The 18,865-nt window shown below is 33.5% G+C and overlaps 1 protein-coding gene across 3 annotated transcripts; it reads right to left on the bottom strand.

Annotated features, from left to right (window-relative positions):
- Positions 1-13,629: 13,629 nt before the first annotated feature.
- Positions 13,630-17,330, bottom strand: LOC107858617 (probable serine incorporator). Of its 3 annotated transcripts, none has more exons than XR_007051816.1 (2): positions 16,874-17,330; positions 13,630-14,211 (listed from the first exon to the last, which is right to left on the bottom strand). XR_007051816.1 is itself a non-coding variant. In XM_016703346.2 (2 exons), the coding sequence occupies exons 1-2, from the start codon at positions 16,657-16,659 to the stop codon at positions 13,940-13,942; spliced, it is 324 nt and encodes a 107-aa protein (XP_016558832.1). In that variant the 5' UTR covers positions 16,660-16,858; the 3' UTR covers positions 13,630-13,939. The 3 variants fall into 3 exon arrangements, 2 of the variants coding, with proteins under 2 accessions (XP_016558832.1, XP_016558831.1); XM_016703346.2 differs by lacking the exon at positions 16,874-17,330 and adding an exon at positions 16,602-16,858 and having other exon boundaries at positions 13,630-14,205; XM_016703345.2 differs by lacking the exon at positions 16,874-17,330 and adding an exon at positions 16,602-16,857.
- Between the last annotated feature and the right edge of the window lie 1,535 nt (positions 17,331-18,865).

Raw genomic sequence — 18,865 nt, 5'->3', positions numbered from 1 at the left:
AGATTTCTCCAAGTGGTTCAAGAATCAAGATTTCCTAGTCAAAGGCATCAAGAATCTTAGCCTAAAAGTGTGAGAAAAAAGTTTCAATCAAGTCTCTTATTCTCGAATTTATAATTCAAGGTATATGAGGTTTGAACAAGAACACTTCTTTCATTCTTGTGCCCAAAGATTTAATTTCTACTATTGAAATCCATGATTTTGCAAAGTGGGTTTACACCCAAATTACTTTGTTGATGATTTATGATATTTGAGCAAATCAAGATTGATACACATGACTATTTCATCATTTTATTCCTTATATTGAATATTTATACCATGAGTTGAATATTGTTATTATGAGTTGATAATTTTCGAATGATTTGAGATAAGAGTCGTGATTTAAGCTTTTCTAAGAGAATTTTGATTATTGAATATATATATATATATATATATATATATATATATTGATATTTCAGCTTGAGAGTTAAGAATGAGTTCTATGATGTTTTCTTGAAGTTTTTGATACATGAGTATTTTACAATTTCTAAATTATGACTTGATATTTAATATTGTGAATTTCATGTTTCTACCATGAGTTGGTATTTCAAGTGCTTTCAAGACGTGTGTCAAGCTTTAAGCCTCCTTATGACAAATTGGATTATCGAATATATTTATTCAAGAGATTGAGTTATTATAATGAATCTTGATATTTCCTCAAAGTTATTGATGTTACCATGACTTAATGAATTGATACATCTTAATGTTGAGAAAGATTGTTCGATTTTGATTCGAGTTAGGAATCTACAGTTGTATATGATTTACCGATGAGATATATATTTATGTTTTGGTCTCTATTGTAGACCCATGAGTTGATATTGATTAAGGTGGATTTCCTAATGCGTTCTGAGCTGAGTCTGGGAGGATTCTTTAGCACCGTGCAGAAAATGTGGTATTTCCCTGGAACTACATCCCACCGTAGTATTGATGTTGATAATAGTGGGACAAAGGCCGAGTATGAGATTGTGATATTGAGATTGAGGTTATACTCCCTGGCAAGAGTACAACACCCTTGCCAATGTGGGGATCCCTTCTTAGGAGGGAAAAATGTTGGACTCTATGAGGCTCACATGGTGTAGTCATGTCGGTTATAAGAAACTCCTAAGTCCATAAGAGTTCAAGTTTCATGAGTTACTGAGTCACTCTAAGTCATGATTTAAAGAGTTTGAGTTGAGTATAATGATTTATGAGATGCATAATTCTTGTATTACTAATGATGAGTTTCAAGGAATATATTTCAATTAATTCAAGCAAAGAAAGTCGTTATCATCAGCATGCATGATTTTCGTAATCATTTATGATATTATTTATAATGTTGCATTGCACCATCACATACTCAGTACATTTTTTAAAGTACTGACGCCCATATATTTCTATATGCTACAGTTCCTTATAATGTAGGGACAAATGATAGCGTAGATACCACATTCAGTCAGTTTGCAGCTTCCAGTCAGCAGGTGATGAGTCCTTTTGATTTGAGGGCTTGAGTCAGTTATACAGTTCGAGGAGTATCGTATTTTCTTACTTTAGTCATATTGAGATTGGGTAGTTGGGAGTCATGACCAATCTATCTGAAGTCAGTACCAGTAGAGTCTCCATAGACAGTCAGTAGAAGTTGATGTATTCAGTATCAGTTTCATTTGTAAAAGTAGAGTTATAACCTTGTAACGTTCATAATTGTATTGATCAAGTTCAGATAAGTTCTATGTTTTCGCTGATCTCATGTAGAATTGAGCATTTTATTCAGTTGCTTATGAGTTATGCCAGTAGAAGGGTTATCTTAGGGACACTTATTCCCCAAAGCACCAAGTGACATCTCGGGACCCAATTTTAGGGTGTTACAAAAAAGATAGATGAAATCTGGATCAAATACTGTGGCATGTCGGTTTATTTCGGCTTGCAAGAGTTTACCATAGTGACATGATTGAGATGCCATAGTCCAGAAGAACCACCTATCACCAAGGAAACATCCCGCAAAAAATCCAAGGCAAGAAAATGCAAGGAAAAATTGATGGGTTGTTTGACATTACTCGACGTGGCTACAAAGCATCGGATTTGTTGACAGATCTCATGGATAAAACCATACCAAAGCAGTACTGGGAGAAATTGTGCTTAGTTTGGTTTGCCCATTTGGTTATATTGGCAAGAGACGTCATTAAGGTCATAGAATATGATTTATTGGCGCGTGCTGAGGATTTTGATAAATTCAACAATTATCCATGGGGATATGACAGCTTCTACTTGGCTGTCCATTATTTACTGAAAAAACTATCCTCAGGGACGATCACATTATATGACTTTCCTTGGGCTTTCATAGTAAAATTAATCATTATTTTTACTGATCCATAATTTATATTGAATATAGTTATTAAGACTTTTTTGTTTGTTTCCTGTTTACATTTTTTAGGCTTGGCATTTGAAGCCATTTCTCCCCTCCAAAAGCAGGTAATGGATTATCCGGATGAGGTTTCTCATCCAAGGATGTTTAGGTGGTTGGCTACAAAGAACAACACCAAAATTAAGGAAACTGATCTCTTTAACTCTCCGGATGATGTAATACGGCTTCTTCAAGTAAAATAATTTTACTCAATGAAAGATATTAAATAGATGTTATATCTAGTGCAACAGATGTTATATCTGATGCACCAGATGGGACATCTATTGCGATAGATTACCCGACATGTGCCAATCGGTGTAACAGATAGATAATTTGTTGCGACAGATGATTGATATCTTACATCAGATTACCCATCTGTTGCTTGTTCTCTAAACCCGACTCCTAACAAATTAAATATCTACTGCAAATTATGCAATAGATGGGTAGTCTGAGGTAACATATTATTAATCTATTGCGACATACAGATCATCTTTTGCATTATATGTAACTCAACAGATTACCCGTCTTGTGCAACTAGTGCAACATATTGGTAATCTGTTACGACAGATGATTGATATTGTGCATCAGATTTTCCAAGAGTTTCTCTTATTTTCTGAACCCGACTCAAACGGATTTTAACCATCGACTGTAAACTATACAGTAATGGGTAATCTGATGCAACATATTGTTAATCTATTACAGAAGTTGGCTGTTTTAAAATGTAACCCAATTGTGAAAATTATTATATTATATGATTAAAATGTATTTGTCTTTTTTATAGGTTGTGCATCATGGATCGTGCCTACTAAGCAGGAGTCAGTGATTACTCTAGATCATATTGATACTATAGCAGACCCGACGGTGGAGTTAATAAAGAAGGAATTGGCTGGAACAATAGTCATAAGAAGAGTCAGCCTAATGTTGAGGCTCTTCATGACCAACCTACTAAGGTAGATCCGGGTACTTCTTCTGGTGGAGTTGTTGGTGTTAGTGGCAGGCATGTTGATGCTGATACCACTCATGATGATGAGCATGTTGATGCTAAAAACAATATATTTTAAAATACCCTTTTTCACCCTTACAAAAGTCTCTCTCACCCCTCTTCACCCTCGTGTTCTCGTTGCGAATGCGAAGAGTACAAGGACAGCCAGAATAAAATCTTTGAAAAAGTAGAGGCTATCTCTAAAGCTGTTGAGAGATTCAAATCCAAGAGGGGTGTCATACCATCCAAAAGGTGAAGGAGCCATACACTCCTACAGTATTGGTTAGGAGGAAGAAAAGAGCAATTAGCGACGTACTCTCTGGTCGAAAATCAATAAAAATTGCAACTCCACCCTCACCAAAACTTGTTAAAGTTTAGGGGCCATTTAAAAAGGTGGACATATACGTGAAACTTGGTGATAAAGAGAAGAGGGATCTGCGACAGGCCAAGAATGCCAAGCCAGGTGCACCAGATTACACCAGGCCTCTCTTTTCCCCCCAAGACTTCCAGACTATGACAGATATGTGTATGCGGTACGAGGACAAGGCAAGTTTACTTTTCCTAACCTATCCTTCTAATCTACCCCATGAAGAAGAAGCTATGCAACAGATGTGAAATCTATTGCAACAGCTGGTATTCTGGTGCAACTGGTAGTGGTTCTGTTACAACTTATTATCCATCTGTTGCATAAGTTACGTTGGATTATTAATTCAGAGAACCCTATGCAACATATGGACCATCCATTGCATTTTTACAATTACTAACCTATTTAAAAATTGACTTCTTATATCACATCATGTTGACAAAATTCTCTGTCTTATGAGGAAAAGAAAATTAATGTACTCGGAAGCTTATGACGTTGCCGATAGGATAATGGACCTCAACCTCTACAAGAAGCTCAAGGATAAGTATGATCACCTCAATAATGTTGTGTTAGCCTGTGGCGCGGGATTTGATTTCTTAGTTTCTACGTTGGACTGGGATAAAGAAGAAATGATAAAATATGTTAGAGCGATAAGGCCAAATCTATACGGCAAGAACTGGACCGAGGCAAAGAAGATTCTTACAGTCATTAGCGTGACAGCACACATTATCGAGCTATTGAGATACTACTCGAGGAGGGAAAGATCAAATTTTATGAACGCAACAAACCAGCCATCGACGAGGTCCATCTTTTTTTCCATGTGCAGCCACCGATAGAGCTGTTCCTCATCTTGTTGGGGGAGGGTAAACTGATAAATCATTTTCCAAAGGAAGTGTTGATGAAGAAATCATGAGATTTTAAAGGTCGAAACAAGGGCACAAACCTTCCAAAAAATGATATTGGTTATGCGTGCGGCTCGCACGCTCTTGCATATATCAAATGTTTACTGATCGGCATAGAAATCGCTGAGCCAATGACCTTTCTGTATGACAATACTGTATCAAACCTGCAAGAGGTCTGGGCTTATGGGGTACTAACTAAAATCTTGGAGCCTGTGTATATAGAAGAATCTGTGAAAAAATAATTTTTTATTTCAAGTCACATTCACTTTACTTTAAATTACATGTACAAGTAGTGACAATAATTTTTTTCTGTTGAAAGTTGAGTTTTTTATAATGAAATAGATTGTCAATCTGTTGTAAAATATATTCTATCTGTTCAGGCAGATAGTTTATCTGTTGCAATAGGTTAGTCATCTGTTGCATTATGTCGATGTTATTTCTATCTAATCTATTACAACAGTGAGATGACCTGTTTGATTATTTCTAATAGACGACGTAAATTTTACAACATGTGCCTAAATCTGTTTGATATTTTTTAATAATTACGCTTGAATATCTATGTGCTCGACAACACTAAACCAGTAGCAAATACACCACCATGAAAATTTTATCAATTAGGCTTGAATATCCGTGTGCCTAACAACACCAAAACCAGTAGTAATAACGGCAACAATGTAGCATCTTCTTTCTCGATTTTGTTTCTCTTTAGAAACCTTGACTTTGTTCAACAAACCCCAGATTACACGGTTTGCTTATGAAAGGTGTTATTTTTCATACCAATCAAAGTAATCGCATCCTTCCAATTTCTATAAAAACAAGAACACAATTACAAATTAATTACAAGTCAATAATTAATCAACTAATTAAATAAAAAAACTATACCTTTAAAATCTAATAAGTAAAAACACTATTACCTAGATTTTGTTGATTCCAAGAAGTCTTTAATAGAGCTTCATGACTGCACTTACAATATCAAAAATCTTTATTATAAAAAATAGTGGAAGATTCTCTCGGCATTGTCAAGCTCGGTTGAAAAAAATGAAAAAAAGATAAAGAAAAGAAAGACCAAATGCAAATGGACAAGTTATTACTTTGACAGACTCAAGCTATAAAGATCTAATCAATATGGACAAGTTGTTTTTCATCCTGTGCTATGGAATTCGGCTTTGGTCATCATGGATCTTTATTATTGCTTACGTACGGTTTCTGCATTTTTTGTTTTCCGTATTTCCAAAAAAAGAGTAGCATATTGTCAATGTTGTTCAGCAGTAGCTTCTACATCCACCTGAAAAGTTAGAATTGGTCAATGCTAATCATGGAGATACAACAAAACGAAAAAGAATAACTCATCTGTTCTAGCAAATCAAACAGGTCCTTTTCCTATTTTAAATTATCCCCAACAGATTATATTTCTGTTGCAACAATGAATCAACTGTTGGGATAAATTTCTACATGAGGAAGACCTGTATGATAATTTCCAACGGATGAACCATTTGTTGTAGCATATGGCTCATCTGTTGCAGCAGATAGTTTATCTGTTGGTACAAATAAAAGAGGTGCGAAGAGCTATTTGATTTGTTAAAACAGATGAGACATATGTTGCAACAAATACTTTATCTAGTGCAACAAGTTAGTCAACTGTTGCAACAGCTATATATATATATATATATATATATATATATATATATATATATTGATAATTTTCAGTAGATATGTCAACTGTTGAAACAGATATATGTCTATTTATTAGTTGAAACTAACATATATATTCACCTTCTTCAGTTTTTGCTGCTCTCCTTTGGACATTATACATTGCTCAGTGCAACACATGGATAGAGAAGTTGTAATTTCGCTTTCTTGGATGCTTGATAATGCATTGGAAATCACTTTCCTTCTCCTCTTAGCCTTAATCTGTAATGGAGTGGATGAATATAAAATCTTCTTTGATGGAATGACACCTCTCTTAGATGTCAATTCCTTTACAGAAGCAGTTAATGTATTAATAGCATTAATCACTACATCATGTTTCACCCTGCAGTCTAGACATTTGCATGCAGAACACTCACTGGGAGAGGCAAAATCTATATAACCAGAATGATCATATTCATAATAGTTTGTTTTAAATACTGTAAGAGAAGCATCATTAGCATCAACAGGAACACCACTACCACCACCAACATCTCCATCACCACTAAGACCATCAACAACAACGATCCCACACTCCGAAATTGTTTTCTTGTAATGGTTGTTTCTCTAAAAAAATCCTTTTTTATTCTGTCAATGACATTAGAGTTCGATAAAGTTTGCAGAGACTGTAAAGTAAGAAAAATGGCATCTTTAACTCTCGATTGGTCAGAACTAGCGATGGATACACAATTTAACATAAATCATTACATATACTAGAATGATGATTAAATCATTCAAAAAAATCATTAATTAAAACAAAAACTTAATTATAATTATACTTACTGCATCCCTCGAGGGGGTTGAAGAGATCAAAAAAATTATATTTTTATCAGTTTGGGCCGACAACCATCTCAAGATTCTTGGACAAGAAACTTCTTCCTGATAGTTCACTTGTTGTCTCAAATAAGGAATGGCTTCAAACGCCCAAGCCTATAAAATAATGCCAATAAATCAAAACCATTATTGAGTCAAAAAATGAATGATATCATAATAAAAGAAAGAAAGAAATATTTACCATGAAAGCCCATGGAAATCCATAAAAGTTGACTGTCTTTGGCGCTAATGGAGTCAACAAATATTTGACAGTCATTTTGAAGCTTTCATAACCCCAAGGATAGCCATTAAACACCTCAAGATCCTTATAGAGCTTTATTAAATTGATGCTTATGTTGTTGTTAACGTCTCTCGCCCAAAGAATATTATGTACAAATCTAACCAAGCACAATGACTACTTGTGCTTCTTTGAAAGTCCTTTACCTTTCAACGTTTCTATTAAATTTTTATTTTTAAAGCTTGAACCAACAATGGAAACCAGGTCATCACGATCACACGACTTGTCTTTGATTTTTTTTGGGTGTGCGGTGTGCTTTTTTGTGTTAGAATAGATATACCTTGAGAAAGAGGATAACATTTTAGTCCAGTAACTATGCAAACTCCTTCCAACCAAAACAAACAGGCACGCCACAGTAATTTATCCACACCTCATCCATCTTATCATCGCTTTCATACATAAACATATGCTTGAGAAGTTCATATACCATTTTTGTTTAGAAACGAGCATTGTTGTCCTCCGGCAAATCAAGATATTTCTCAAAGAAGCTGTCCCTGAAATAAGCATCCAATTTTTATTCTCAAAGTATTTTTCTGAAGGCGTCAAAAAAAAATTTCATAACTGACTTAACCATGAAATCACCCATTTAATCTATGGCACCATCTCACTACATTCTCATAGGATAACGATCAATGTTGAAGGTTTTGACCAAATCTTCGGTGGAAGGGCTATTAGTATTTAGATCATTTCTTTTGAAATATTTCTCCTCCCCATGTTCATCATATTCTGCTCCTGATTTAGATAACGCTTGTAAAGCAAGATCATAAAGTGGTAGATGTAGCCTAGATGCTTCACTTATTCCTTTACTTGGACTTGATTCGGTTTTTATTCTTTTGGGAGTCATATTATCTAAAATTAAAAGGAACATAAAAAAAATTATAGTTGATTAATGCATCGTTAAAAAAGGATAACAGTAAATCTAATAAGCAAAACAGTAAAATAACAGTTCTAACAGATCAATGATTTGTTGCACCAGGTAGTATATCTGTTGCACTATATAACCAACCTGTTGCAGCAGATGAGTAATCCATTGTAATAATACAAAATATATCTCTCATCTTTTAAGATAAATGAATGATCTATGCAACAGATCATACATTATTGCAATATATGAGTGATCTATTGGAATAATTAAATAACATATTGCAATGGATGAGTAATCTGTTGCAACAATACAAAACATATCACTCATTTATTAAGAAAAATGAATGGTCTGTGTAGCAGATCACACATCTGTTGCAACATCATCGGTTGTAACATATGAGTGATATATTAGAATAGTTAAATAATCTGTAGCAACGACTGAGTAATCTGTTGCGATAATACAAAATATATCACTCATCTATTGAGAAGGATGAATGGTCTGTGCAACAGATCACACATCTATTGTAATATATGAGTGATCTATCTGAACAATTAACTAACCTGCAGCAATGGCTGAGTAATCTGTTACAATAATACAAAACATATCACTCATCTATTGAGAAAGATGAATGATCTGTGCAACAGGTCACACATCTGTTGCAACACATAAGTGATATGTTGAAACAGTTATCAATGGTCAATATTGTTTAGATTTCTTCCAACAGAAGAGTCGTCTATCACGGAAAATAAATGATCAATTGGAAAAATCAAGTCTTGGACATGTCCTGTTGGAAGGGTTGATAGGATTTTATCCAATGGGAGGTTCATCTGTTGCATCAGATCTTTAATCCGACGATTCATCCGTTGTATCAGATGGTTAATCTGTTACATTAGATTTTTTTATTCGATAGTTCCTCTGTTGCATCTGATAGTAAATTTACTGCATCAGATGGTTAATCTATTACAACATATAGTTAATCTATTGCATCAGATGGTTAAACTGTTGCATCATATGATAAATCTATTGCATCAGATTTTTTATTCGATGGTTTCTCTGTTGCATTATATGATTAATCTATTACATCAGAAGTTTAATCTGATGGTTCCTCTATTGCATCAAATGATTGATCTATTGCATCATATAAAAAATTTGTTGTATCAGATGGTTAATATGTTGCACCAGATGAATAATTTGTTGGAGAAAAAAATAGTAGCATGATTTTGTTCAACAGAAAATAGCAATATCACCATTTTTATCAAGAACAAGAATAGAACAAATCAACCCAAATCATTGTTTTGTTTGTATAAACACAAATAACGAAAATCAAACTTCAAAAAAATGCAACAAACAATAAAAAATCATAATTCACTTCGAAAAGAGAAGAGAAGAAATACCAGAAATTAGGATTTTATTCAGACCGTATTTCAAATTAAAGCAGCAAATATTAAAATTGTTAACCAATACTATAAGAAAAGTTGTCTCAAGATCCTCAGTTTTTTCAAAACTAAAAAGGCCATAAATTTTTACCTGTGAAAGAAGAAAAGGAACGATAAAGAATTCGAAGCTGTTATGGTCGGAGAGCAAGACTGTCACATCGATTGAAGGTTGAAGTCAAAAAGGAACTCGAAGCCTAACTATTTGTCGTCGGAGGTTGAAGTCACCGAGGATTGAAAGAAGAAATTTATAAAACTGTTGGTTGGGAGAGAGTTGAGAAAAGCTATCAAGAGAGAGAGAAAAGAGACTGGTTGATTTAGATTGAAGATGGGTGTGGGTTGGGTTGATTTGTATTTTTAAAAAGATTAGAAAGTTTTGGAAATATTAATCAAGTCCACAATTAACATAATCAAGTTTCCTAATTATGATTGACCTTTAAGTTGGTCAATGTCACCAATCCTTCATTCAAGACTTAAAAGATACCTTTCCTTTAATTTTCTCTACATTGTAACATTTGAGAAACTAAGAACTCAACATTAAAAGGAGCAGAACGATGGGATCATTTTTTAAGTGTGAATAGAACTACCTAACAGGTTATACAACCTAAAGAGATGGCCTTCGATGAATATGTTATCGAGATTAATCTGGTTTAACTTAAAAAAAAATCAAAAGATCATTTTATTCAAAATCTCAATTGTGAAATTCCTTCTCTCCCGCTTTACACTTTGAAACACACCGGCCTTCTTTTACAAATAAATGCAGTTTTTGTAGAAAATAGCAGAAGAAAGATGTAGTTGGACAGACCTTCTGCTAGCCTAAGATCGTTTAACTAAGATCAGAATATTCAACTAAGAAGGAGAAGCTATGAAAAGAGAAGGAAGAACTTTTATATAGAGAATACTACTTGAATTGGTTTTATTTTGGTTGGTTACAAATGCCTAATGTCATCCCTATTTATACTTGTGTAGGGATGATTCTATATACTACAAATCTAGAGTTTTCTATTCTCTTCCACAAATATTTAACACTCTAGAATATCTAGATCTTTCCTAAATACAAATATCAAATAGACTACATTTTCTAGATTCTTCTACCTAGAATATCTAGATATTTCTTTAAGATGATTATCCTAGAAATTACACAAGATATTCTAGAAACTTTACAAGAAAAACTATGTTATCCAAAAAATCAACTTTAAATATTCTTCACACTCCCCCTTAAATTGATTTTTCGGAAGTTATCCCAAACTTGTTGCAGAAGAACTCTAACGAAGCTTTGAACTAAGTCTTGATGGAAATTCTTGCAATTTTTTCTCAACTCTTCTAAACTATTCAATAATGAAATTTTTCTATCATGAATTGGTCCTTGCCGAGTTTTATGATGTTGACTTCTTGAGCTCCCCCTTTATCTAAAATCCTCCTATGATAAAAAAAAGTTTGAAACTTTAGGATCAAGATTTTAGAACTTACTCTTTCTAAAGCAACTCAACAACACAAGGATATTTCATTTGTATCAACCTCCTCATTTAATTCAATGATGATCTGATCGTCATTTTTGTGGAGCCTCATTATCATAACAGGATCCACCACTAGATTTTGTTTCTATCCCTTCAATCAAATAGTATATTTCTTCATCTGAATTTAGGGCTTCATCATTCATTGGGTCTTTAGCTTCTCCATCAACTTTCAATATTTTATCTGAGCCAATAATTTAACTTGATACGATCGATGATTGATCAAAGACTTTAACTTCTAGTACATCTCCCTTAATAGTTTCTTCAATAAAGTCATTACTGGCATATTGAGTTTCAGACGTTGTCTGCTCAGATTCTACTTCAATATTCTTCATGTCCAAACTTTTATCGCTATTTTCAAGATCTACTTTTTTTATTTTCTTGAGAGCAGCTGCCGTGTCATTTGTCTGGATGTCTTCAAAATTCTCTTGCTTGTTATCAGTGTCTTCCTTCTCCACATGATGGATTGTATTATATTTGTTCCAATCTCTTTCTAAATTTATGGAAGTCAAAGCATTTATTGCTTGACTCTTAGCTGCTAAGCATCTTCCCCAGCCTTTTTCTTCTTCAAAAACTTTTTCAGTTTGAGCCATGTTGCTCTTTGTGGCTCGGCAATATCTTCCTATGTGTCCTACTTTGCCACACCGATAATATCAAGAGGCTTTTTACTATAATTATTAATAGACTCTTCCTTCTTTTCAGCCAAACTTGAACCACCTGAGAATCGAAAGAGAGGCATATCTCTTATCTTTCTTTCATTATTCCTCTTGGGAGCTACAAAAGCATTTCCTTCCCTTTTTTTGACAAATTCACCAACCAATTGTTTGGCTAGTAACTCATGTGACAACAACAAATTCTCAAATTCCTCTAAGGATAGTTGTTTAGCCCATCCTTGAATTGATGTCACAAAGGGGAATATATTCTGGTTTCAAACCACGAATGATAATTCTTCCCATCCGTGTTTCAGAGATAGCCTCATCCATATTCAATAAATAAATCTCAGAACATAAGTTCTTAATCTTTAAAAAGTACTCTGCAATAGAAAGATTACCTTGAATGGTGTTCGCCAATTCATTCTCCAATATTTGTAGCCGAGCTTCATTCTTCTTGTTGAACAACTGATTGAGGGTCCTTCAAATACACATTATAATATGGTCAAATAAATTGGAGGAGGTGGACCTCTTCAGAATGAACTCCGCCTTCACATTAATCTGCTTCCACTTCTTGTATGCACTAATATTCTCCGGTCCATCGTTCGGAGGACTTGTGTTACTCCCGTTAACAACATCCCACAAATCCTCGCCCATAAAATATAATTCCATACAAGTCTTCCATACCTTGTAATTGAACTGATTCAACAACTTCATTCTCAGTCTATTAACACAACCGCTAAAATCCATTCGCACAAATCAGTTGAATCAATCACAAACCCAATTTTGAAATAAATATAAGTCAATCTATGACTTTAGCTCTGATTCTATGTAGAGAATAATAGAAGAAAGGTGCAGTTAGAGAGACTTTCTGCTAGCCCAAGATCATTGAACTAAGATCAGAATATTCAACTAAGAAGGGGAAGCTATGAAAAGAGAAGGAAGAACTTTTATATGGAGAACACTACTTAAATTGATTTTATTTTTGATTGGTTACAAATGTCTAATGCCATCCCTATTTATACTTGTGTAGGGATGATTCTAGCTACTACAAATCTAGAGTCTTCTATCCTCTTCCGCAAATATCTAACACTCTAGAATATCTATATCTTTCCTAAATACAAATATCAAATAGACTATATTTTCTAGATTTCTCTACCTAGAATTACCTAGAATATCTAGCACTACAAGAAAATGGCAAAATTGTGACAGATTTTAGTTACAAATCAGTGATTGTGATGGATTTGTGACGAAAAAATGTGCATCTCAAAACCTTTGGTCATAAAATCGTTGTGACAGATTTAATTTCCGTCACAAAATTATTATGATGGAACTAAGACAGATCGTCCGTCACAATATAAATCCTTAAATTTGACTTAAATTTCGTCACAAATTTATAACAGATTTTGGACAAAATATTTCATTATAAAATAGAGACAGAATAATTTCCGTAACAAATTTTCAAAACTAGTCACTACAATTATGACAATATATTTCATTACAATTAAGTTGTGACAGACTAATTTAGTCACAATATGACTCTCTTACCTATATTAGTAACAAATTTACAGATTGGGACAAATTAAATCTGTCACAAATTTTATTTAAATTTTAATAAATAATAATGACGAAATACTATGCTCTCTCTCTCACACACACACTATATATATAAAACATAATACAAGATTTATAATAAAAAACGTATGAAGTTAATTAAAACATGCAAAATCACAACTTCAATAAGCAAAAGTCTACCAATGTTTAAAATTTAAAGCATATAACTATCCAAAAGAACGTGACAATGTTCAAGTCGACACTTCAACTAATTTCTCAAAATATTAAACATTTAAGCATTAGATGAGTCTCTATTAGGGACAGTAGGATTACTAAATGAGCGAGAAGATAATGTCATATCGCTCATCATACGAGATCATTGCTCCTCCATAGATTTGAATCGATCATCACTTTGTTGCCTCAAATGGGAAACCTCTTGCTCTAGTCGCTGTTGCACCTCCAACTCTACACGCTCTTGAAGAACTCTCTTGATTTTCTCTCATATTTAACCTCTTTCTTAAGTATTTTGATACGCTCTTCGGCAACACGATCCTGACCCAGAAAGATGGCCACCCAACGTCTACTAATTTTCCACCCTGTTAGAAGCATTGCCGAGTACATACTGGCAAGAGAAAAGATAAGGTGGAAGAAAGAATAGGAGTACGAGACTGATTTAGATCTCTCTTTTTCTTCCTCCTCATCGACCTTGTCCAATGGTAGCAAAGGCTTCCCTGAACCTTCAACAGAAGAAAGAGTTCTTTAGAAATGATCCACATATTAGCTGATCATACTCTTCTCATATCTATGGAAATGATACTATTTCTATCAGTTACTCTTGGCACAGGAGGAAATATTGAATGCAGCCAATATGCAAAAACTTGGTAGTAAAAGAATACACTAGCAACTTGATTTACAATAACAAACTGCTCCACCAAATCAAGTGACAAGAGGGCATAACTGATTTACAAAGAGATCCCAACTCTAAATATTTAACTTTTCTCAAAAATATACATATTAAGCCACTACTAACAGTTGAGTAAACAAGTTGCACTAAAGAATAACACAAAGTTCACAGTAAACTGCACTTACAGCTGCACAAAATTTTTAATTGAATATGTTAAAAGAAAAAGACAAACAACAACAACAACAATAACAAACCCAGTGTATTCCCACATAATGGGATCTAGAGAGGGTAAAATATACGCAGTTCATACCACTACCTCCGGTGAAGTAGAGAGGTTATTTCCGGTAGACACCCGGCTCAAGACACAGAATAATAATCAAAGTCGTCATACATCACGAATCACGAATAAATCAGGAATTAAGGATACATAACTGCCAGCTCTTATGAAAAACTCAGTATCAGTTTAGATAGAAGGCTGAACAATTAAAGTACGAAAAAAACAGACTAAGCCAAAAACGAAACTTCTCATAAAAAGCTAAAACAGTATAATCGCCAACGTCTAAACAAAACGATGAAAAGATATAACAATCGACAATCAGATAAGCATGAAAACTGCCATGTATTAGGTCCTCCTTATTCAGATCCATTTCACCCCAATACAAGTAAACAATTTTTTTCATACGCTTTTATTAGAGTAATCTGATTTGGCAATGCTGAGATAAAATCTCTAGCCGCCCAAGGCAAAAAAATATTCAGAGAACTAGGAAGCACCAGATCTAATATAAGTACAACAATAGCTAAACGTTAGACACAACTAATAGGTATTGCCTATCATTTTTCTACAGTTTATGTTCCATTTTTAATTACATCTGCATTCAGTGATCATGCATTTTCGATCTGTACATTTAGGTCTACCACGTCACTTTTCAGAACATCCCCAATTTTCACATTGTCACACATATGAACCAGATCGCATCTTGTCTACATTGGGTAAGAACAAACCATTTTGCACGATCCTTCCTCGTTTATCCTCTACATGTGCTACTTGCATCCTCTATCGGACATGATTAATCCTAATCCTGTTTAATCTTTGCTCGATCATATACCCGCAAAGTAGTACTTAGCAAAATATGTAATGGAGGAAGTTAACTTTGTCGACTGCAGTTCCCATAATGAATACATGGAAACCGCAGACTGCACATCTTTAGCACTCAACACTATATAAATATCTCGATATCATCATTGTGTACATTACCACGGAGATCAAAAATCAAACTCTTAAGTATGAAAAACATAGAAAACAAAAAGAACGAGAGAAGCCAGGACCATCAAGATGAAAAAGCTTGATTAGCCAAATACTTTCGTCTCATTCTGAATTTATCCAAATCCAACAAACAACCAAGTTGCTCTTATAATCTAAAATAAACCGATTGCATCTTCAACTACAATACCCTTAGAAGCGTTATACACCCACTATATATTCACTTCAAGTAATGAATAGGACTAAATGGGATAAGCACTCACCTATTATGACAAAAGTTTCACATCATGTTAGCTTAGGATGCACAAAAAATAAATCGTAACGTCTGTGCAAGCATCTTCAGTAGATACTAAGTTCTCACATCCATGCAACTAAAACAGAACTTTGGTTTTCCACCCAACTCAGGGGCATAATAATCCCGGGTCACTAGGAGCCTGATCAAAAACACTGATATGTTTTTACAAGCATCAGCCTAGACGAAAGGGAGCACCATCCTCACATGTGACACACCCTAAGCAAAATCCAAAGCTCTACAACATATTGAGTCTGTAAAACCCAACTGAAAAATCTAAATCATCCATCTTTTTATACTGATACAGATCCATTTAGAAAATTTTGATGTATATTATTAATTTGCACTCCACAAGTTTATTTCTTCTTCGTCAAAACATTCAATTAAAGAGTTCAAAACTTATGTTACTTCTGTCAAAATACAACCTGAAGTTGCTAAGTTAATATTCTCAAACCAATCTCCTGCACCAAAATCACCAACCCACGAACAGGTTCATAGATATAAAGTAAACACAAATCAAACCAACAAGATTTATCCACCAGGAAACCACTCCATACCAATGGACATTCACAGATCAGAACCAAAGGACAGCCTAGTGCACTAAGCTCCAGTGCTATGAACGGAGTCGTCGAAGGGCCAAACTACAAAGGTCTATTGGATGCAGCCTTACCCTGCATTTTAGCAAGAGTCTGTTTCCACAGCTCAAATCCATGACCTCCTGGGCACATGTCAGGAACTTTACTAGTTACTCTTAGGCTCCCCTTCACTCATAGATCAGAACCAATCATTAAAAATGAAGTAAAGATGTGGTTCTTATCAAAAACTTCAAATCAAAAACTTATCGTTTCATTCCATATGTATATCAAAAAGGAAAATAAGAACAATAAAACGGGCTCAAGTATAAAATTTGAGATGTATGAAACAAAATTAAAGACAACTTACCTTAAGAAGATAAGAATAACAACAGAATCTTGAATAGCCATTTCGTCAAAATGGAGTAAAATGGGTGTGCCGAATAAGACGAGTGGTCAAATCTTGAACACCCACTTTGTCAAAATGGAGCAAAATATTATGCAAAACGAGAGTGAAGTCAACATGAGGGCAGCCAAATCTTGAACACCCGCCGTTGTCAAAATGGAGCAAACTGTTGTGCAGGATGAAGAGTGAAGGGTTTTCTGTAGGTTTTGAGGGAAAATAAAAAGAGGCAAAAAAATTTTGAGGGAATTTTGAGGGAAAATGAAGAAATCTGCTTAATTATGCTTTTGTTACGGAAAGAAATCTGTCAAAAATATTTTTAAAATTAATTAAAAAAAAATAATTTTATTGTGACAGAATAAATCCGTTATTATATTAGTTACTTTTTTTTTATTTTATTGTGATGGACTACTCAATCTGTCACAAATTTAATCATGAATTTGTGACGGAAAGTTATTAATCACCTTTAACTTGTGACACAAATATGTCGGTCACAAAAATTATATTGAAAAACTGTCACAAATTTGTCACAAATCTGCTACTCTTCAAACTTTTATTGAAAATAAAGTATTTTAAAAAAATTATATTTATGCAAGAATAATTCGTCACAAATTCATCAAAATTCTGTCACAATTTGTGACAGAAATATTCGGTCTCAAATATTTTGTCACAATTTTATTATTTTCTTGTTGTGTAGATATTTCTTCAAGATAATTATCCTAAAAATTACACAAAATATTCTAAAAACTTTACAACAAAATTATGTTATTCAAAAAAATCAACTTTAAATATTCTTCAGTTTCACATCTCAATTCTGATTTTTGTGTACATTTTGAAGGCAAAAGACAAGTGTTTAGCCCTTACGTATGTCAAGACATAACTACCGTAACAGATAAATTTATTTTTTTCTAAACAACACTTAATTAGCTTTCAAATTCGTAATTTAAATATTTAAATTAATAAATAATTAGTAAAAGATAAAACTAGATCATCAATCAATTTCGAGCTACCGTTTAGGTTACTCAAATGTTCAATCTTCGACTATGTAATCACCAACACTTTTTGGTCAACCGAAAATAAGATAAAATGATCTGTTCTACTTTGATTCGTCTTCTAATTAAGTTTGTTTTATTCCATCATTTTTCAATTATATGAGACCCGTCTTGTGGCAGCCAACTCAAAAACGCTCTATATGGTGTGATATTATTTATTTTGAGTTAAATTTATACGTTTTTCTTTTTCAAAAAATTTCATATCATTAAAATATTTTACACCTTATATATGACTATCCAATAATTTCAGCTATCAATATAAAACTTTTGTACACACGCCACAATTTTGTTTTGAGGGAATTGCCCAAGTGTCAGTTTTGTTTTTGTCCTATTTCGATATTATTGTGCAAAACTTTAATAAGATATGTACGGACAATTTATATTAAAACAAAAATGATTGTAGCTCCATTATTTTATGCTAAAATAATTTGTTTTCTGCTTCGATTTTGTATATATAGTTGTACAAAGTACCTCACGGAGGCTCAGAATCATTTTTTGTGTTGTATTACTGACAAAGAGTACAGTCCTTTATTCTTTTTTTAATTAGGTACAACTAGTATCAGTTGAATTATAACAAATGGAACAAGACGTTAGTTGCAGCGGAATGACGAGTGTAGCATTATATGAATAGGAGTTTGGAATAAAAATTACGCAAAAAATAAAAATCAATCAAGTGACTAAAGTAAGTACTTTTTTATAAAGAAATATTGAGGATATGAAATCTTTTCTTGTTCTATTTCAATTTAAATAAAAGAAAATGATTTTTCAAGATCTTTTATGTATTAAAATGAAGATTTGTTATGTATAAAAATGAAGATTTGATTAAGCACGAGAGGATGGGTGAGTTAGAGTAGTAATAGTCGGATTTGTAGTTCTGATGAGGTAGATAGATGAGACTAGGCATGAG

Source organism: Capsicum annuum, chromosome 2 (genome assembly GCF_002878395.1).
Source record: "Capsicum annuum cultivar UCD-10X-F1 chromosome 2, UCD10Xv1.1, whole genome shotgun sequence".
Taxonomy (NCBI): Eukaryota; Viridiplantae; Streptophyta; class Magnoliopsida; order Solanales; family Solanaceae; genus Capsicum; species Capsicum annuum.
The sequence above is the reverse complement of the archived record's forward strand: the minus strand, read 5'-3'. Positions and strand labels throughout refer to the sequence as shown.

What these genes read in the sequence shown, in the direction of transcription:
- LOC107858617 (XM_016703345.2), bottom strand. Translation starts at nt 16,659, where the DNA reads ATGTGCCCAGGAGGTCATGGATTTGAGCTGTGGAAACAGACTCTTGCT. An exon ending in GACTCTTGCTAAAATGCAGG is followed by an intron (nt 14,212 to 16,601) that starts GTAAGGCTGCAT and finishes CTTCTGTTGAAG; the next exon opens with GTTCAGGGAAGCCTTTGCTA.